Source organism: Sander lucioperca, chromosome 1 (assembly GCF_008315115.2).
Source record: "Sander lucioperca isolate FBNREF2018 chromosome 1, SLUC_FBN_1.2, whole genome shotgun sequence".
Classification (NCBI taxonomy): domain Eukaryota; kingdom Metazoa; phylum Chordata; class Actinopteri; order Perciformes; family Percidae; genus Sander; species Sander lucioperca.
In genome coordinates this window covers 17,957,095-17,980,119 of record NC_050173.1, presented here as the reverse complement: position 1 = coordinate 17,980,119, position 23,025 = coordinate 17,957,095, and the positions used below count along the sequence as shown (strand labels likewise).

The window sequence follows — 23,025 nt, the reverse complement described above, 5'->3', positions numbered from 1 at the left end:
TTTAATAACAGTGGGCCACGAGGCCTTCATTAGCTGAGTGAGAGAAAGGAGGGATGAGAAGAAGGAAAACAAGGTACCTACAGGAACAGCAGCAGTCTGATATTGAGCCAATTTTAGAAAGTTATTGAACAATATACTCTTAAAACGATAAAGTATGACATTTTAAACAAATCGGATCTGGGGCAGAAAGGAACTGCAAATATTTCTTGTTTGTTTTTAACCTCATTTGATACCAGTTGTATGTCAGGTGCCAGACAGGGCAACAGAAAATGGAAAATGATTTAGAGAAGTGAAAGTCTTTTAAGGTTAATGAAGTATTTAAGGTAGGTTATAACATGCAGCAGTCATTTTAAAACTTATTCTGTAGCAACCTATAGAGTGTTTAAGCTGCATTGGATCACAGGGGGCAATTTGTTGCTTGACTGTGCATCAGCCAGGAAACCTTAAATAGAAACAAGTTAGAAATCTGTCACAGTTTGCCCTTTGCTTGGCCACTTTATACCTGACATTTCCGGGCCTTTTGTACCTTAACTGGCATCACTGGTTACATCACCTGCACTATCAACTATAATGGCAAATAGCGCTGGTCGGACAAGCAGGCTATTCATTATTGTTACTCAAAAACATTGAGCCTATTTTTATATAAGATATACGTAAGAAAATGTATAAATGTGGCTTTAATGGAGGAAATGTATTTGTGCAGACGATCAGAGGTTTCTCAATTTTAATGTGTGTTATCATGACTTTACTGTTTATACTAGGCAGGGTCACAAGCAAGGGTAAAGTTAAAGCAAGTCAAACTAAATGATAGATGATTACAATCAATTAAATTAAAACTACTTTTTCCGGATGTGCTGTGCTGTAACTTAGAAGTCAGCAAAATCTCTCTGACGCTGTATCTCCCTCCAGCACTGAAACAATAAAAAAAGAATCCACATTCAATAACCAACCTGCAAACGGCCTATTATTATCAAACTTGTAATTTTCACAAGGCGGTCATAAAACATAATCTAATTTTTACTTTCATTCTCACCAATTAACTTTATATTATAGATTCCTCCATGCCATATGATCATTTGAGTTGCTTCAAGGTTTAAATATGACTCTCAGGTGAAGGTGTCAGCAGTGGAGCTTAACGGCTAAGCAAAGAGGGTGAATGAGTCGAGGATCTACCTGTGTGCTCTTTAATTTGATCTCAGGAAGGAAGGAAAAAGAATGAGTTTCCGTCAAAGATCATTAGCCTCAAGTGTTGTGGATAACAGCTGAGAGAGGGGGCATTAGCTCACCCACCAATTATGGCATTTTTCATAATTGAAATTCTTTAAGACTTAACTCACACTTTTAATTCCCTACTTACGTATGTAGCAGATACACACCTTTTACATACGTGGTGTGCTGTTGTTCCAGTCTTGCTTCAACTAAAAATAGTTTGGAGAATATTTTTTCAATGTAATGTTCAGATAGCCTACTGTGTGGTTGTTTGGGTTGCCACTTGGCAGCTGTTCTATAATACAATCAAAGTAAATATATCTTTGCATTCACGATACCTAGTGTTGGCATTTATTTTTGCTAAAAACCTACCGAAGTTGATTGGCAATTGACTCCCCTTGTAGAGCATGCGCCACATGTACTAAGGCTGGGTCCTTAGCAGGGGCCAGGGTTCGATTCCGACCCGCAGCCATTTGCTGCTTCTCATCCCCCCTCTCTCTCTCTCTCTCTCCCCCTATCCTGGTTATCTTCTGCTGTACTATCTGAACAAGGCAAAAAAAGCCCCAAAAAATTAATTAAAAAAAAGATAGTTTAGCATGGAGGATAACAAAACCTGTGGAATAAAAAGTTGACAGATTTGAAGGGGAAACTGCAGTCGACACTACACATTAGTTAGGAAAAGAAATCCAACAAACAAGTCTTCACTTTCCTTGGGCTTTTAGTGCTATCATGCTCTGAGCTAATACGTGTGCTAGCATGCTCCACACATCGTAGTGATTCAGTAATGAGCCCCATTAATTATGTAAAGGCAGTGATGCAGATGGACCTAATTAATTGTCTCCCGTCACCCCGTTGATTACTGTACCTGGAAGGGAGGTGTTAATTTCTGTGATACTTAAGCAGGTACGCAAACTGTTTTATCAGAGCCACTGCTATGACAATGACAGAGTAGAACGTCAGCTTCCCCGCTGCAAAAAGCTATTTTTTCATGTTAATTCACCAAAAGGAAAGTTTCCCAGTGGTGGTGGTGGTGACATTGTGATAATTGAAGGAGAGAGGGAGAGATTAAAAGAAGTCGGGAAGGAGAGAGAGATAGAGGGGGGCTTGCGTGGTGGCCCTGGAGATGTTTTCGCAACCTGATTGCATCAACATTTGCGTACCTCCGTGCCGTTTGTCTCCGTATGTCTAGGTAATGGGTTACCAGCGGGCGAGTTTGGGAACACCCAAGGTGCTTTGCAACAGCAGCATGGTTGGTGGGGAGTAAACCTGTTGAGAGTCAAACAGCCCAGATTGGAGTGGTAATGATAACCTGAGTCTGGGAGGCTGGCTGTTAATCATCTAAGATGTGTTCTCCATTTTAATCTACAGCAGTGACATGATGGTACTGCCTGACCACAGAGATACCAGGGTCATCCTTTTTCCTACCAATTACCTTGTGACAAAATAGAACATTTGTAGCTTTAATCTAATTGCAAAAGTTAATTCAGAAATATTGCCATGCCTTTCAAGACAAAATAACATGATGTAAGTACATTTTACAGGACATGAAAAACTTGCAAAATACAGAAAAGACCACCCTATTTACTTTAAATGCATATGTATTGCTGTAAATGAAGAGTTTATCATTAAATCAGCACGGCCTCTAAACTCTCTGCAATGAAGCAATTCAGTTGAAATTCTATTTACAAGACAACATTGCAACGTCACCTGGTTCTTTATTCATCAGTCTTGCTGTGCAATTAGTACAGTAAAGTGAGTATGAGGCCACCCGAGATGCAAATCTGAACTCAAGTAAAGAAAGAAGAAGCTTTGGAGAGGAAGGCAGACAGAGGGAGCAGTAGGCCGTGACAGGATACACAGGAACCGCTGTCACACAACAATAGAACCCTCAGTTCCAAAACAGGAACCCATAACAGCAACACAGGAACACCAGGAGAGGAGAGGAGCACCTGAGTGCTTCAGTAGCACAGGAGGGGTCGTCTAGAGTCAGAGGGCAACTATTGGCCGGTGTGTGTGTGTGTGTGTGTGTGTGTGTGTGTGGGATCAGCAGAATGTTTCCAACGCCCCTTCCCCAATAACCTCTACCAAAGAGCAGTGTGGTCAGTGTGTGTGTGCATGTGTGTGCAGTCATGTGCTTAGCCGCATCTGTACGGTGTGCATTTATGCAGTACTTCTGTGCATGTGTGTATGCTGTCATGCACATTTGTAAGTGTGAGCGCGTGCACGCAAACCTTTCTGCAAGCCCGCATGCATATGTCACATTAGAGTGGCTTCTTCAATTACAGCGGATGGGTGTTTTTTTTTTTTTTTTAGTGGACAGTGCTGAGGGCCCCAATGGCCCCGGGGCGATAGCAAAGCAAGCAGGCAAGGACAGGAGCGACATAGCAGCAAGCGCAGCATCCACAGTCAGAGCATTAGGGAGCTCAAATGCCTTGCCTCAGTATGAGATATGACTGCAAAGACTACATGCCTGTGTTCCTGAAAAGGTCACAGACTTTGCTGGGCAGTAATGTGTGAAAGCAGTACACAGTGGTGAAAAAAGACGGGATACAAAAAAAGATAAACATCAAACACATGTAACCTCTCGCATCCTTCCCAATTCACACACACATATATATATATATATATATATATATATATATATATATATATATATATATATATATATATAGTATAGTATATTAGGGCTGTCAATCGATTAAAAAAATGTATCTAATTAATTACATACTCTGTGATTAATTAATCTAAATTAATCGCATACATAATTTTTGCCCGAAAAAAAAAAAGAAGGGTACTAAACAACAGTCGGCAACATTAAAGAAGGCTTGTTTATTGCTAAGGCCATATGGTCAAAATTAAATGATTTAATAATAATGTAATAACTATAACAATAACTTATTTCACTAGTAAATTGCTGTTGAATGAGAAAAACAACTACCAGATGGGAAACACAACTTTGAATGCACCACGACACTGTAGGTTACCAGTTTCATTGAACGCACCGTCTGTGTTTTTCCAACAACGGCAGCTGCACATTGCATCCCAGTGTTGAATCCTCTACAGTAAAATACAGTCACACTTTACACCGTTTAGCGTTAGCTGTCAGCATTGTAACCATGTTTCATCCAGCTACTAAGCTGGTGGTAGGCTAACATTAGCTGCTGCATTGTTTCTGTTTCCTGTAATGTCTGTTTCAGAGCATCCGAGAGAAGCACAGACATATCAGTGGCACCGAAATGAGGCGCCGAAATCCACGTTGCTATTCGGTCTGGTAGATGCAGGTCATGAAGGCACCTGTGCCATATTAGCACCGGATTTCGGTACCCAACCCTATTCAGGAAGAAGATTTTTAAGTTAATTTTTAAGTAAATGTTCCAATGAATGATCCAGGCAGCGCATTCTCGTCTCCCCCCTTCATTTTACGGTCGAATGGTGGCTAGAACAGTTCTGGGTCAAAGTTCAATATGGAATGGATTAATCTGCGTTATTTTTTTTTACGCGTTATTCTTAATTAATTGAAATTAACGCGTTATTTTGACAGCCCTAATATATATATATAAGGACGCAAATTACTTAAAGATTAACTTTACACACAAGAGTTCTAAGGGCACATTTACCATAAACCCACCTCAACCTTAAATAAGCTATGGGCAGTGAGCTGTTCTCCATTAGTCTGTCCCTTTTTTCAGTCAGCATTGGTCTCTGTGATACATGTACACGTGCCCCTTCTTTTACCTCTGTTTAGCACCTACTGTGTGGAGCAAGGGGCCATACACAATAGCCATACCTATGCTATGTGAGGACATGGGAACAGTAGGAGCTTTTACCAATGTCTCACATGTTTAACAAACACAGCTTGGATGGCTAAGTGGACAGAGTCAATCACAATTGCTGTCTGTTCATTTTCTTCAAGGTTGGGCTCTTTTTACTCTGGCCAATAGGTTATTCTAGTTCTGTGAGCACAGACGGAGCTCACACATTTCACAAGGTGACACACTCACTTTTCTCACAAACACACCACTATAACATCTCACAGCATTTCTAAACAGGCCCTCAGATCCAGCAGCACATCAAGAGAGAAAGGATAAAGTGTTCCAGTACTCATCGGTGTGAACAGTTTAATTACAGGGAGTGTCAGCCCCATTGCTTAATGTGTCCCTCACAATTAATCCAGGGAGAGGATGTCATTATCTACCAAAGCCTGGGCCTGGGCAGGCTTTTCTGTCTGAGGGAAAAGAGGGAGGGAATGAGGGAATGAGGGAGTGAAAAAGGAAAAAGCGAGTCAAAACAAGGAAGTGTCTTTGGTTAGCAGCCTGCAGTATGGTCGACCTCCGTGTCACACAAAAGGATCAAGATTCTTGGAGGCTATTTCCAAACATTGTGTTCTTCGAAATGTTTCGGACACTTTCCTCTTGTGACTCCGTCAGTGTGGAAGAGACTTTTCCTTCCATTTCTTCATAATATGAAGCTTTGCCCGTCAGCTGTCAAAACACATCCAGCTGGAGGAGGTTAAATTGACGGCAGGTTTTCACCACTTTGAGATGCTTCTCCTTATCCTCTCCCTCCCCTCCTTCCTCCTCCATCCTAAACAGTCCGGGCCTGTTCCCTTGCCATCCCATAATGCGAAACAGAAGGCAACAAATTGGACTGCTGAAGAGTGAGAAAAGATTTTAGCAGGAGTTCTGCACACACAGAAAAAAAATGAAGAGGACTTATGTCAGTTCCAGAGGTTTTGCGAACAAACCCTCTGTGTGTAGATATAGAAATATGTAACCTAAAGGTTTTATTGATTAATGTTACATGTGTTGTCATTTTTGTGGAATTTACTTATGTCAGCTGAAGAAATGTTACAAGGCATCTACCACATATGCAGACATACTTTGAGTACACACAGGGGCAATATGTAATGCTCACTCACACATGCAAAGATGCATATGCAGCCTCGGACTCCACAGCGGTTTTACAGCTTGAACTTGACAGATCTGATTCCTTGTGACTGTCCGTCGTTAGTCACTTCTTTCCCCCTTTCTCCCTTCCTCTCCTTTAAAGAGTCTGACCTTGGCCGCTTCCTGCGGCCCGGAGGGGATGAGGAAGGTCTGGTGATTGTGACAGGTGTCGCGTCTTAACAGCCCCACATGACATCCTGAGGAGAGATAGACATTTGGAGGTTTTTTTTTCCATAAGGCTTTCACTTATAACCTTAAAGAGACACTGTGTGTGTGTGTGTGTGTGTGTGTGTGTGTGTGTGTGTGTGTGTGTGTGTGTGTGTGTGCGTGTGTGCGTGTGTGCGTGTGCGTGTGTGTGTGTGCGTGTGTGCGTGTGTGTGTGTGTGTCTTACCACTGATTCCCCAGCGCTCATTTTGGGTTATTGGCTTGGATACTTATCACCTCCAGCCTCCTAGGCCTGATTAGGTTGAAGCTACTCCAAAGTCACATTTTGGATATCAAAGGCAATACTCAACTTTGACATCTGTCTGCAGCATCTTAATACGAAGCCTGGGCTCCTGAAAATTTTGAGAATTGAGCAAACGTCTTAAAATACGTGTGCCATACACCTAAAGCGGAAAAATATGTTTTCAAGGATTACCAGAAGGGGCCATGTCTACAAACACTGAATTAGTTTGGTGTAAGGTATAAAAAAAAAACTAAATAGTAGGACTTGTATGGTTTGTGTGATTGGTCTCTGGCTGCAGGATACTATTGAATTTTTTGCAAATACGTTTCATTAGCAGTATCTGCTATAAGGTGTGTGGAAGCACATGCTATCTTGCTAATATTTTAACTTACACAAATGTGTCACTTTGCAATGCCTGCATCTGGCTTATGTGTGCAGTGGCGGCTGGTGCATTTTTTCAAGTTTGTTTATTTGTATTTGCTAAGCTGAATACACATTTGTTAAAATGAAACGTGCTTAGTTAAGATAAGTTAAGCTAATTCGATTAGTGCAAAATATTTATAATAATTATCCTTTATTCTACAATTTGTTATGGTGAAAGACCAAAGTAAGTGAAAAGTGAAAAAGAAATCCGACAATAAACCCTGAGACAATAGAAAAACACAGTAAGACCTTACAGAAAATAACTACATTTAATATGCAAATAAATACATAGTATTACATTTGAAATACCCAGTGTCATCAAATAGCTAAGTGAACTGGCTCAAAGCCATAACACTTTGCCACCTTGTTGCTTAAAATGTACTTTTAGTACATACATTTCGCCCTTCTAAGTCACAGTGTGTGTGTTGCAATCCGAACTTCTCTTTTCTTTGTTTGGGACCGAGTGCAGCTAATCACAGCCGCTCTGCACTGCGTTCATATGGTGGTTTACGTAACGTAATGGCCACCTTACGATTTCCCCACACCCGCCAGGTTGACGCTGTTTTGTCAGCACTGTTGCCATTGTTAGCATTGTTACCGTTAGCAGTGCCATTTTGGCTCAGCTACCTCCATGTTTGCTTGTGACGTCAGAGGTGAGCGCCGTGTGCAGACAATCCTGGCCCCTAATTGCTGTTGGAGGGCTGCAGGTTCCATGTGCCCCAACAAGCTCCGATCTCTTGTATTGAAGAGGGGTGAACGGCGCATTATAACAAGAGACAATGGGCTAGGATTCTTGTGCCCCAGGCTGGATATACGTGACCTATCAATAACTTTAGACAACATAGACAGACATACATTTTATTGCAGATTATACATTTTACTCACTAACTAAATAATATTTACCTTGCTCATTTAAAAAGAATATATACTTTAAAGTAATTTTTAAAGTCAATTCAATGAAGGGCAAGGCTGTGGGGAGTGGTGGGGCGGCACCCTAGCACCCTCTATTGGCCAGTTTCCACTGGGCAGTGTTGCAGGTTTGAATTTACATATTTGCAGGTGGAGTCATTAATTTTATGTTAAATGGTTTAATCACCCTTGTATATTATCACTGAGCACACATATTTTCCTTTGTTAAATAAAGGTAAACTTTAATGAGCACCAGAACAAACCTGGAAAAGTGATCTCCTTAGGGCCCGGGGTGAGTCAGACATGGTGTGGAAGGAAAAGATGGGCTACTATCTGATTTGTTTACTGTAGGCTGGGAGTAGGCTTTAGTTTCTGCAAAGGAGATTAGTAACAGTGAATTATGCATATCTTATTTTCTAGATTATCTCAGGCACTCAGAGGTACTATCTCACTGGATAATCTCTTTTAAAATTCAGTTTATTCTGACTGTAAATATAGTCATTGTTGCTTGTTTATCTTTTCTCGAAGTCCAATTCGGTCTGTGCTGCTTTTGGATGGATGGTGTCATTGCACTTTAACCATGATTACTCAAGTTGAAATATTTATAGCCAGTGATTTTTGCTTTATAGGCTCAGTAATGAGAGGAGGGTGGATGAAAGCTACTGTAGCATACTAGCCTTTTTGACACTCTGTGTGTGTACGCGTGTGTGCATATTCGTGTGTCCCTGCATGCAAATATGAATGGGTGGCCTGTCTTGTCCAGTGGTGCGTTTAACCAGACACAGACCTTTGCTTCAGCCAAATCAGGCCCAATGCAGACAGTGTGCATCCATGCCATTTTCAAGCTGCTCCAATTATATCTGCCGACCGTCCACATATTGGCCAAATTTACAATAATAGCATATCTATTTCCATTCTAATGGTTGACGTTGCTTGGCTTATCCATGCATGTATGTCGGTGGTCTTTTATGCTGTGTGGTTCAGTCTGTTCCAAGCCATGTGCAATGTGCTGTAGCCTGTCTTGACCTTGTGTGTGTTGCATGAAGCCAGTGGATGCTTATGTATCTGTGGGTATATGTGCATGCATTAATATCTCTATTAAGGAGCATGTGCATTTGTGCAATGTGACCCTTGACTTACAAAGCTTGTGCATCTGTACTATACATGCCTGTTATTTTTAAATTGGTGTGTGTGTGTGTGTGTGTGTGTGTGTGTGTGTGTGTGTGTGTGTGTGTGTGTGTGTGTGTGTGTATGCACTTTTGTTTGTGTGCCTACATACAGTCTGTGTCTGTGGTATGAACCCAGCGCTCAGGAAACAGGCCTTGAGCCTGGGCCAGCTCTGACAGACAGGGTGGTGGTGGTGGTGGTGGTGGGGGTGAGGTTTGGAGTGAAGTGGAGGGATTGACCCTCTATAGCTTAGAGAGCCTCTGCACAGTACACACTCCTCTCCCCCTCCTCTCCATCTCCCTACAACCCTCCCATCCCTCCCTCCCTCCCCCCACTCCCTGCCGCCTAGCCCCAAGCGCCCGCAGGCACTGGAGATGCACGCATGCGTTGCCTCGCACTGTGTGAGGCTTTGTCTGTTTGTGAGCATGGATGTATGTGTGTGTATTAGCATGTAGATGAGTGTGTGTGTGTGTGTGTGTGTGTGTGTGCGTGCGTGCGTGCGTGCGTGCGTGCGTGCGTGCGTGCGTGCGTGCGTGCGTGTGGATGAGAATCTGTGGACAAAAGAAGCAACCATGTCTACCTCTTTTCTCACTTGGCAATAATCATTGATGCTCTACCTTTGCTAGTGTGCTCGCTGCATTTTCATGTTACGACCGTTATGACTGCCTTTTGTCTTGAAATGTACGGAAAAATCTGTGTCAAATGGTAACGCCTAACAATGTTACAGTGATAATATAAATACAAGCGATGGAAAATCGTAGGCTATTGAAATCAATGGTCCTGTTTAAGATACAGTAGCTTCCATACAGTGGTTAGTTGTAAGTTGTTATTAGCAAATAAGCCATTTCTAATCTTATCATTAGCATATTTGGTTAAACAATCCAGCATTCCTAAGCAGTTTCCATTTACATACATACATACATTTATATTTATATTATATATTTACTTGATACAAAAGAATGATCCTTTCCCTTTCTTTAGCCATTCATTAATTAAATACATCATGGACACTGTTAGGCCACATCCATTGCCATGTCTCGAGTTGACTACCTGCTGTACAGGTTTGTGTGAGCAAGCCCCGCCTTTCTTAATATGTTGCTGTGGGATATTCCACAAACAACAACCGGAACGGCTCAAATACGTACCTCAAATAGTCCAAATTTCACTTTTGTGACTCAGATTTGGTTAATCTATGGCAACAACATAAACATGTAAAAAGATTGGTTAATAACCAGGTGACTTGGCAGCTTATAAAACATTTCAAAGGACCTGTGTGCTCAAAAATACTCTTTTTACATATGAAGCTCTACTTAAGATCCAGTTATTATATCATGTTGGTACCAGCCCATAAAGCCAAGTCCATACACAGTTTTTCCTCAATTTATTTCCAAAGATAGCACAAACTCAAGCACCATCCACATCCCCATGCCCAAACTCAGCCTTACTTCACCCCATTGTTCTAAATCTAGCCTCCTTCAGGTATCAGTACTCTCCCCATCCTCAGCCCTCTCCCCAACTGTAAATCTGTTCTCAGCCACAGCACAAGCTCCACATCCAGCTCTGTTCCCCATACTAAGTGCCAGAACCAGCCCCATTCCAAGTACCAGGTCCAGAACCAGAACCATCCTAAGTTTTCTCCCAAATCTAAACCTTTATCCCCCACTCAACAGAGCTCCAATCTCTTCCCTATAGTCTTAGTCCCAACCATAGTCCTAGCCACAGCCAGGGCTTCCATGTGCGACTGACACATAAATAACCAAGCCTGTCCGCCCGCCACCCAGGCAAATTCAAATGCACCTGTCAAAGTGATAAAGCACCCGCCCGCAGGGAAGCATTGTTTACATTTTCACTCCACTCTTCGCAAAAGTGAGATTCTAATTATTTTCCCACTGTAAATTAAAGCCAAGTGGGACAGAACTACAAACCAAACTGATCATGGCAGTGGCAGGAGAAAACTCCAGCCCTCCCATGTATGAATTGAGTGAAAGGTAGGAAACTAAAGAAAGTGTGTGGATGCTAGACGAGGGAAGGTCAGCAGCTTTTGTCTTTAAGAGGGGAGATAGCGAGAGAGACAGAGAGGGGAGAAAAGGGAGGTATGGCATTCACACAGGCTGCGCACCAAGTCTGCTTCTGTTGTGCTCATTATAGACAGGGTCTGGAGAACTTCAACCAACTTGAATACATTATGCCCTCATATTTCATACACAATAATGTGCCAAAAATGTGCTGCATTATTTTTCATACCAGTGGACACGGAGAAGGAAAGAAAGACAGAGAGAGAGAGAGAGAGAGAGAGAGAGAGAGAGAGTGGAAATATTTAATTAGTCCATGGGAACATGCAAATGGAAGGTAAAATTAGACAGAGGAAGGGAGACCTGGGGAAGAGAGAGTGCACAAATGGTAATGATGGCTATCTAGTTTGGATCAATCATTAAAGAATCAGGGGGACTGACAGGCCTGTTCGTGCCCACGCCTTAGGCTCCTGTCCTGGACAGTCGCCAGCTCGGCTCAGTCTGCCTGGCCATGGAGACTCACACACACACACACACACACACACACACACACACACACACACACACACACACACACACAGACACACACATGTACTCAGATATCATACACAAATGCATTCAAGCACACATGTACTGTATACTCACACTCTTAATAAAAGCTTAATATGTAATGCCTATGGATGACTCACTCTGGGGCCTTGTTAGTTTGTGTTTATTAATCAGCAATGCATCCCCCCTTCTGGTAGTGTTTTCAAAATGGTGGATAAAGGCACACATGAGTTGACTATGGGTGGCTTTGAATTTGCTCTCTAGGCATGTGATTGGTTCCCATTTTGACACTGTGTTTTGATTATCAGTTGAAAATAGCAAAGTTTTCTGCGTGGGGTCATGGGCTCAAGTTTGGGAACTGTTTTGGTTGTCAGCAAGGACATGCCAGACAGCGGAAATGTCCTTTTTTTCAATAATGGTCTACTCTAGACAGTGTGTTTATGTCCGACATGTCACAAAATTGAGGAAAATGTCAGACATTGATATTTGTGACAGTCAAGGACAAGTATATAAAATACACTATACCTACCCCAGACATAGATATTACTAGACCAGTCTGTCACCCAGTGGAAAATTACTATTTAATTCCCAGAAACTGTCTGCCCTCTTTTTAGCTGTTAGTTGCAAGTTTAAATCCTAATTTAGGTATGAATATGGGTCAGTTTTTTTATATATAACACAAAAGAAAATCCTTTTTTAGAATGCAGTGCATTTATCCTTTTTATCTCTTAGGCAGTGATGCCTATTTCTTGGCCTCAAACTAACATAACCGCAAAGGAGTTCCAAATCCATCTCTTGACAGACTTTATATTTGATTAAACATGATTGACAGGTCAGTCGAATTTTATAACAAGTCACATTGCATTTTTAAAAAGAAAAGCTTTCCACAGGCGCCTGTATTTAAGTACTGACTGCTTTTATCCTGCATTCATATGAGGTATGGTATGATTTGATTGGTGTGAAATCGTATCTTCTCCCAGAAAGACAGACTATATTTGTGAACCATGGAGCCATGTCTGCAGCTGTGCCATCCCCACTTCCTGTGCCCCGGTCCCTCCCTCCCCATTCTCTATGTGGATTTACTATAATGTCTACAAATCCTGAGATGTATGTCCCTGCTGGAAAACATGGTTTGCCGTTTATAGTCCTCTGCTAAAAGAAACAAGGCCCGTCTCTCCTGATGCAAGTCAAGGGACTGATGCAGACTCTATCAGATTTCTAAATACAGACCCCAACAATAAATCTCGGCTTGATTGGGTTTGAATTGGGTTAGCTCACTTGAATGCTATCTGCTTAACCCACAGCTGGCCTGTCTGCTCCATGCAGGCATTGAACCTAAATCAGTCACTTAGTGCTATCAAATGGAACAATGGTGGAGTGGAGAGAGCACTCAAGCTAGGGCTAGAAGCCAGGCTACCACCATAACGCAGCACAACAGACCATAACAGAGTAGTGTAGAGCAGACAGGCCCTCTAATGCTCTTTCCTTTTTTTGTCTCAGCAATGATGCATCCTGAGAGCCATGGTGCATTGCATGAAATGGCATCACCCAAACCAAACACACAAACACCTTTTCAAGCTTTTGTCTTGTCTTGTCAACTGGATTTCACGTGCTAATTAGCGTAGCACGGTGGCATGGCTAACATCAAAAACATCTATTTTCATGCAAGCCAAAATACATACACATGCACACCACACAGGGGGATTTAAGCAGGTGTATTTAACCAAAGTGACTGAGAGCACAGAGGCTGAATCCATGGTGTTTCTATCACCACTGTACAGCTTGGTTCATGAAATCCTGGTCTGGGGCCTTAACCGGGTCATAGGCGCACTTCCTGTGACCAGCACAGCGGGAAACAATGTTTTCTTACTCAGTTCTGTCCACATTCATGACTTTAAATGTTCGTCATTTCTTACTGTATCACAGAGAAGCTGAAAACCACCATAGAGGAAGAGATCTAGGATTTCCTGCACACTCCAACTTGTGTTTCCTCAAAATGAAAAACATGAAAAAGCAGCAAAACAACATACACACACTATCCAAACAGACTGATTGCTGCCTAGCAGAGGTGCTGATTACTTAAGGAATTTAGGTAATCAGTTTCCCCCAGTGTGGGCCGAGGCCAAGCTAGAGGCAAGGCACAGTTGAGGCGATTTCACTAATGAGCGTCTTAATTAGCATTGAAGAGATGCATCCCCGCGTCCCCACCTCCCCCTGACATACACACACACACACACACACACACACACACACACACACACACACACCTTCTTTAAATGTCTTCTTTCTCTCTGCACTCATGACATTTTGACAATGAGGTCCTTTCTACTTATGAGGCTGTCCGGTTTGCAGTTCATGCAATGTCTCTAATTACAAGTGTGGTAATGGCTTCCACTGTTTTCTCGGGGAAGTGCCTAGAGTTGTGTTTGGCTAACCGTTTATAAGTGTAGGGGTGACAGCGATACACCACCAAATTAAACCTCTCCTTCAGCTTGACCCTGCCACTCATGGCCCGCTGAAGTTTGCCTTTTTCCTTTTTCTGTATTTTTAGACAAATCATAATTACCCAGCCAATTAGGGGGTCACCTTGAGTTTTAGAAGCTACTCGGAAAACTTCCTCCTCTTTATTACTCCAACTCCACACTGTGTGTGTGTGTGTGGCTTATGTGTGTGTGTGTGTGTGTGTGTGTGTGTGTGTGTGTGTGTGTGTGTGTGTATGCATGAAGTTTTCACTGGTCTGTGGTGAGAGAGTTAACGTTTGCATTATGGCCTAGATGGCTCCCTACAGTACATGCATGTACACATCCACACACTTAAAAAGTCTCTCAGATACTCACATAGGCATGAAACCATGCACTCACTCCATTGAAACCACTGTGCACGGTTTCACAAGTTGTCACAGGTGCTTCCACGTGTGTGTACTTTCATCACTGAGGGTTAAAATGAGGGTTAAAATTGAAGTTTAAATAGAGATTATAGATAGATAGCATTATGATTTTGTAGGTATGTGAGGCCTTGGGAATAATTATGGCATCCTTGAACAGGAGAATGGGGCCTATACTTTCCTGAATTTTGAATTCATGTTGGACAAAACAGTTGTCATATTTTCATTTTATTTAGTACGTTGCGTAGGGATATACTAAGTTGCCTTTTAGTTAATATGATGTATAGGATCTACCGTAACGCATGTGATCAGCATGCATTCAGGCCTTCACCAGCAGACACTATCAGAGAGGGAGAGCTTCCATGATCTTCACACATGGATGACTTCGAGTTACATGACCTATATAACATGTTACATGCTCCGCTTGCTCCCCGTGTCTCACCCTAATACAGAAGGGCAGCACATTACAGGTGTGTAAGCCCCCAATACATATACACACACACACACACACACACACACACACACACACACACACAAAGAGTCACAAACAAGCGTGCCACCAGGATTACACATATGTATGCATGATCACAAAAACAACCTGTCTCTTTACCTGCCACAGATCAGGCCCCATAGGACTCATGCACTACTAGGTTTTAGCGTGCTGATGTACTGTACGACAGTGGTGCTTATCTGGTGGCTGCAGTGGTATGTAATTAAAATGAGCATCTCAGCAGTTTACAAGGTAAGGTGCAAGCTGATTTTAATAAAATAATAAAAAATGGGTTTTTGATATTGGGTTGTCTCAATGAAATGAAGTTATATCTATTTTTGTGTAGGATGTTTCCCACATGTGCCTACCTTATATTGTCACGCACACATACACTGTAGCCAAGGCTGAAGAGTATTTTTACATTTAACCTATAGTGCACAACTTTTTTATAATAATGAACATCCGTTACATTCAAGCCATTGCCAAATGAGTTGCTACCAAGCTAACTGAGTCTATCATCTCCACAAAACTCTCTCTGTATTTCTCAGTATGGCTATGTGTACAAAATGGTGCCGTCCGGCGACTTCCGCATGTGGACAGTAGTCTATATCCACGACGTTCCACTTACGGGATTGTTCAGGTGCCGACGGAAATTCCACCGGATGTCTTTCATTTCAGCCGTATGTCCATTACCTTCCTATTTCTTTGTGTTGGCATTTTAAACTCCGGTTGATTTATGAGGACTATGGTTAACTGCTCCTCAGATCTCTGCAGGGTAAAGCCAAACAGCTAGCTAGACTATTTGTCCAATCAGAGTTTTCTGTTACACCTAACTAAAACAACCTTTGAGTGTACACATCTTCCACCTAAACAAGTTTCTTCCCGAGGCTATTTTGCACCGTTGCTGCGTGCGGTGCTTAGCACCGCCCAAGACGATTGTGATCAGTTTAAAGAAAGAGCACGTTTTTCTCACATCCCGGAATGCTGTGTGGACTAGCCAGACCTTCCTCTGCAGTGCTGTGGAGGAAGGTCTGGCAGTGCGAGACTATGTGGACAGTGTTGTAGAATTCCTCATGGGGATGACAGAAACTATGCACTATAGCTTTAAATGTGTCCCAGGTTTGATGAAAACCTCTTTGTCTTTAAGAGCAAGGACCTTTTTGAAAACGCTCCTCCATGTCTTCTTTTTAGGTTTGATTTTCCAATGATGCTATTTAGCAGCCCACCTTGAAACCTTGGTTATCAGAGCTTTTCACAAGCTTTTGAACACACCAACAAGGAAGACTTTACAGTCCCTGCTCACAATATACCATCATCTCTCCCTTTATGTTTCTGCTTGACTAGGTTGCAGTTTACGACTATATCTGGACGATGGAAGAGTCCTTGGCAGACCCTGCAGCCCCTAGTGACCCCCCAAGGGAGGGGGCACCCTTACCAGTGGGTGAGACCAGCACCCATGTGGCAGTCCACACCCTGTACCTGAGTGGGCAGAAACAAAGATACAGGCACTTCCTCCGACAACCTGATGGGGCTATCATTGAGGTGGGATATCAATGTGTCCACAGAAAACATTTTCACAATATACTTGAATTTGCAAATTTAGTTTTTCCTATGTTACTGCAGGACATGTGTGAAACCTGGTGAAACACACATTTCGTTTGACAATATTCAGTGTCACTTCTACCTTATATTGCCAGTGGGATTGAATGCAATGGTTTTCTGGAGTTTGAAAAGGGTACTTGTAGAAATACACTGTAATGAATCATCTGACCATAAACACACAGAGAGCACATACCTACGCTGAGACAGCTCAATCCTCTAAATCTGCTGTTTTAATAAAAACAAAATACTTTAATTTCCATCTGAATAGACAGTTATCTTAATCTTCAAATAATATGGCTTTCTACTGTCCTTCTCTTTCTAATGTTTGCATCCTAAGATTAAGAAAAAAATGAAGAGAGGAGGACAAAGGGAGGGGGAGAAAAAGGGGGGATAGATGAATTGGAGGTTCACATAACACTCTTCTTTCTCTTAGAAGAGAGTGAAAAGGGGAGAGGACAGAAATGGATACATAAACTAGTTCCTTATTCTGCTTTCAGAACAATAAAAAGACAACAGTACAGCTCTGTGGTCTGAAAGGGTGAATAACCGTGACAGATTTTTATTTTTACCTCAGGTAAAACCAGACATTGAAATTAGTTCTTCTTTTCAAATAGGAAATTACAGGGTTTGCCTTGAGAAACAAATCAAGACTTAGTTCATAATGTGAATGTAACTCTTACTTACTTCAACTAAGTCAACACAACTCACCATCTTCTCTGTCTCCTCTGTTTGTAACAACCATTTACAATCTCTATGGTATAATAAAAATGCCAGTGCCTCATCCTGTTTAACACTGTGCTATGACTTATAATGAAATGTAATTTTTGACAGCGAGGAAAAAAAGAAAGAAAAAAAGCACACAATGCTGCCTCACTGTGCCGTGCATTGTAATTATTGCAACTTATATTTAGTTCCTCGTCCTTCAAGCCCCTGCAAGACAGGCAGGTCAGAAGCAGATTGTTGCCTAATTAAAAGTAGTGCTTTGTGACTCCTGCTCCGAAGTCACTCCTTCCTTTCTTCAATCATTCTGTCAGTCGCCCAAGAGCAACCTGGATCATCCCGACAAAATTAATATTTTGAAGTTTGAATGTCAGAGGAGTGAGGGGGGGGGGGGGGGTTATGTGCGCTAACAATTAGCTCTGAGGCTCTTTTGCGTTCTAATGGTTCTCCGTCATAATTTGAGTGATGGTGAGCTTATGTGAGTAAACACACAGCATGGTATATTTATTACTGGTGTCTGGGTGTGTATGCGCATGTAGCCTCTAGACCTGTGCATAGCAGATGAGACATCTGGGTGGATTGTTCATAGCCAAACTGCACACACTCATTGACACAGACAAACACACACAAATCTGTGGGGAAAAAAATAATGTTATAATGGTATACAAAAAAAACATAAACACACACATGCAGATGCCGACACAAACTTACTACACCCATAACCCCCCGACACACTAAACATTAGCACACTGAGAGCAAAAGAATAAATTCCTGCCATTGCTGCTGTGCTGACTCTCCATTCTTTAAACAGTGAAGGGAGTTTCATAGAGGCCACCTTAAGTGAAAGAAAAGGTGTTCTTGGAAAACACATACACATACTCTAGCTTTCTGTTGCTTTTCTCTTTCCTCACACACACACACACTGTGTCCCTTGGGTGTTGCTGTCTGTTCCTCACAACTTAACAGGCAGGGACCTCCAGTAGCAAGAGATGCCGATGGCATCCTCTTTCACCCGCTGGTAGTGAGGGGCGATAACACCGATGCTCAGCTTCGCCGAGAGAGCACTATGCCATTCCTCTTCGCCTCGCAGCGTGGACCCCCTCTTTACATATTCAAAACTAATCCTCCCCTGAATATATAGACTGGTTTTATGTATAGAGCAAGATCCAGGAATCATCAAAGGGCATCCCCAGCACTGGGAAGAACACTTGAGCTGATTTTATTAGTGCTTTATATAATTCTGGCAGCGATACACACACTGCGACAGGGTGCTGTGTACAAACTGGCCTTCAGATGTAAGGTGACAGCTCCTCAGAGAGAAATAACAGCCGTGCAGGCACTTCGACAAAAATTAAATAGATAAAAAAAAATATAGAATGAAATAGAAAAGGGCTCTACTATGAGATGCAGTGACCACAGTAATGCAGAGACGTCCCCCTCTGTTCTTAGATTTATGACATTTTAAAGCAATTTTATGGGGTTTCCTGTATAGGCTTATTACTTTATTCACTTATCCAAATAATAGCATGTTTTATGGTGATGTGGTTTCACTGCTGTGTTGCTAGACTAAGTATTATGTAGCATGACTCCTGTTTGAGCAATAAAAAAACAATGTAATTTGTTTTACTTTAAGCCAAATATGCTAAGGTATATTTGACATTTCCACACAGGCTTTATTGCAACATATCAACGTATTATTACTTTTGTTTTAACATTTAAATTTAAAACATAGACGCACAAGATATATTTTTCTATATCATTATTATTAGTAGTATCTACAATATATGTGTTGTTTTTTCATATTCTGTTTTGAAATCTTAATATTCAGTGTAAATGACACTTGAAATAGGAGACGACAGTGACAAAAAAATGTCATTTGACTGTGTCATAACGTGACTCCATCTCTGTCCCAGTTAGTTAAAAGACTAATCCTACTTAAGAAGTCTGTTTCCGTTTACTGAGGAAATATTGACGGATGGCTCATTTTCTTTAAAGAGCTCTCTGTTCTCAGGCAGTGTCCTGGACACCAATGCCCCGAAGGACTTGCTCCTCCCTTAGACTAACATGACCACAGCTCCAGGGACCAGCTTCTTTGCATAATACCCACAAATTTACATCCAAAATGTATCTAAACGAACACCTTAAAAAGCAAGTCCTGGAAGAAGTGCCCTGAGCTATAGACACTGTTAGACTCTGTTTGAACGGAAAAGAACAGTGAGGTGTGTCCTGTTTGAAACTGAACAAGAGTCATGCAAAACTAATATTTCTGCTGTTTATTCACCCATTATTGAACCAGCAATGTTGACTTAAAGTTTCTTCAGTTTTTGCTGCATCGTTAGCAAGAAGTAAGAATGTAGTGGAAGGAGTCAATTCTGAGTTGTTGATGTGTAGTAAAAAATAAAACGATAATGAAGTCTTTATTGACTTGTATATTGAATTCTGTTTAAAGAAAGTTAATATTAATGATCCATCATATGCTCTCATTTAGCGTGTTGCCTAAGGCAGGTGTTTGTAATATTGACCATGTTGAAGATATCTTCTCGCTGAATCACAACAATACAAAAAAGTTAAAGCTACGTTCCCATCAGTGTGCTCCAATAAAAGACATTAAAGGTAAAGTGAGGTGTAGCTTTTCAAACACTCATTACCTATAAACAGATGTTCCCCAGCTGCCAACCCGAAAATGCACTGCTGACAACAACTGTTAGGGCCGAAATTATGCAGGGAAATGCATCTATATAACCTAGGACCTTCAGAGAAGGCCTCATAACCACTCTGTCTGAGGAAACAAGATGGCTGATGAAGAAATTAATGCAGGCAAAGTCATTATCTTCCCTCCTAAAACCACAGTGGGTTTATGTCCCTCTGTGTCGTTTTTTCTCCGGGGCTAGCATTTAAGTGTCGTTGGACTTATAAAAAGATAGGACAAGCCAACTGTGCCCCTTTTGTCTCCTTTCCTCCATATGGAAGACAGCAGCATATGCAAGAACTGGCTCAGCTTCTGTAAAACTTCCATTAAAGATGCACAACTAAGGCTCTGCCAGCTTGAATATTACCTCTCTCCGCAAATTATTTATGGCTCGGAAAAAACGCTGATGATGAGCATCTCCAGCGACTTGCATAAATAAAAACACTTTTCTCTGCAATTTCAGCTCTGCTTTCTTTTTCTCCTTTGGGGTGTTGTGCTTAAGCATTTGTAGAAACAAAAGCTATGCAGTTTATTCACATAGTAAGGTTTTAACTGTATCACATGTAATCATCTTAACCTCAGCAGGAAGGAGTGTGCTGTATTATGCATGGTTTGTATAATTAGGAGAGGATATCCCCTTATAGTTTGTGGATTTTTCTAATAACAGTGACAAAGCTGATAAATACGATGATAATAATGACAGTTGATGAAGATCAGAGAATATGAGAAATTGAAGGCAGAGCGCAGAGGATTGCTTCCATAAGGGACACCTCATCATCGTGATATGACATCAAATCTCTTATTAACGAGGAGCCTTTGTCTTGGCTTTGCATGACTCAGCCCACCGTCCGTCTACAACTCTTCGCTGGACCAATATTGACCTAATTTAGCATGCACAGAATATGAAGAAGTTAACCTTTGGAAAAAAAACACCTTGCAGCAACATTAATTGACAAACCGCATCAATTCTCCCTCCTACCCCTCTTTTGTAATTACTCTGCCGCACGTTTGATTGCCGCTGCGGAGCTGAGGACCCACGCTTCATTTGCTGTGAGGTCATCGGCAGCCCTCAGAAATATGAATATGATTTATACAGGAAGTGAGTGTGCTGTGTGTGTGTGTGCGCTGTCTTTTTCGGTGTGTGTGTGTGTGTGTGTGGCTACGAAAGACACAGAGAAGGAGAGAGAGAAGGGTGGGGGGTGTCCTTGGCTATGTACTGTATGTTGCATGAGGAGATTAATTCCTCCCTGGCAGCCATATCTGCTTAGCAGGAGGACTTCTCCAAAGTACACCGCATGTAATTATCTGGCAAGTTTATACTAGTTTTTAGATAAAGAAGCACATTTTTCAAGTTTGCTCAATTGCTGCTCTATCTGTGTAATTTGCAACTTTTGAAAAGTGCCAGCCTACTATTTTTGACATGTCTACTTGATGCTGTTATGAAATATAGAACTCAAGATGTGTGGAAAGAATGCAGAACCAATTTTGACTTACCCCATCATTGTATTACATTTCCCGGTCATTATTTATGTAACACAATTTTACTGAAGGTATTTTCTTCATACATGTATGGTAAAAATATATATGACAGATTTACAAGCTATCATTTTTTCATGGCTTATACCAGTGAGATTTAAGTTGCATTTCATATCACTGTACACAAGTAGGCCAACCCAGAGTTGTGAGAGCTGTTTCCCCTCTGGGACTGGAGGTAGTAAGTCATAAAAAGTCTCCATTTCTGCTTCTCCTCCAAGTTCACTCTAAGCACCAGGACAGAGGTAGAGACTATGCATGACAACACTACTCGCAGGCCTCGAGGAAAATAGCAGTTCTCCTGCCAATCTCAGTCACTGTCATCCAAGTTCAACCTGTACTTTCAGATGCTTGATGCATATGGCCCCTGGGGTCACCTGAAACAGTTGTTGTACTGCCCATTTATTGTTAAGTTTCCGTTCATGTTGCCTTGCTTGACTCTTACACACGTTGTGTTTTTCTGAAGGTGATTGGTGACATGGAAGGGGTGGATCATGCAAGCAGGATACTGCCCGGCCCGGGTCAGGGCTCTGCCCTGAGAGCAGACAAGGAAGGTGCCAGTGCTGCACAGCAGCTACGGAAACGGAAGAAACTATTTGGGCGTGAGTGTTACGTTTGAGGGTACACAACGTAAACATTCAGTAGTTCTTGTCACCTCATCTCACACACATGTGACTCTCTTACCTGCTGTTTGTTTAGCAGAATTTACACAGTTTCATCAGGTGTTTCGTTCCCTCAGGGTCCCATCGCGTTGAGCCAGTAGGAGGAAGCGGGTGTGGCTCCAGTTTTGCACTCCAAGACCTCAACCAATGATATCAAAGCAAAGGACATAGTTGGACCCTAAACTTATGTAAGTCATCTTAGTCTGTTTGACTTGAAGTCTCTGCAAATACTTGAATGATACCTTTGCATAGTTGTGGAATTCAAATATTATAAACTGACTTTTTCTCACTTGTAAGTAGCTCAACACTGATTAATAATGCTTTATTGCTACCATCAGCTGGAAAATGTGGTATAAAAGATCTCATTAACTACTTTCTTTCAGTATTACAAAACTACATACATGTAGTTTTGTAATACTGAAATGTATTATGTATGAAAAAAAACTAAAATATGTAATAAATTTACATTGATATGTATATAAAGAACTTTCTGGGTACTATATATGGATTTGGCAGCCCCTGTGGACAAAAGAGGTATTGTTTCCATGAGCGTCAACGCCTCCTGTTTTAAAGTGCTCAAATTATGCTTAATTTAGTTTAATTTTCAAAAAACACCATATTTTTGTTGTACTGCACATTGCTGCAGCTCCTCTTTTCACCCTGTGTGTTGAGCTCTCTGTTTTAGCTACAGAGTGAGACATCACACTTCTGTTCCATCTTTGTTGGGAGTCGCACATGCTCAGTAGCTAGGTAAGCACTGCTAGCTAGTCAGTTGCAGAGT

General features: G+C 41.6%; 1 protein-coding gene across 1 annotated transcript in view; it reads left to right on the top strand.

Annotated features, from left to right (window-relative positions):
• Positions 1 to 22,472, top strand: part of ofcc1 (orofacial cleft 1 candidate 1) — a 92,128-nt gene extending 69,656 nt beyond the window's left edge. Inside the window, exons 22-24 of the mRNA XM_036006289.1 lie at positions 16,383 to 16,580; positions 22,049 to 22,184; positions 22,322 to 22,472. Of these exons, the coding sequence (XP_035862182.1) occupies positions 16,383 to 16,580; positions 22,049 to 22,184; positions 22,322 to 22,395 (408 nt within the window). The 3' untranslated portion in view covers positions 22,396 to 22,472. The remainder of the gene's footprint in view (positions 1 to 16,382; positions 16,581 to 22,048; positions 22,185 to 22,321) is intronic.
• The last annotated feature ends 553 nt before the right edge of the window (positions 22,473 to 23,025 follow it).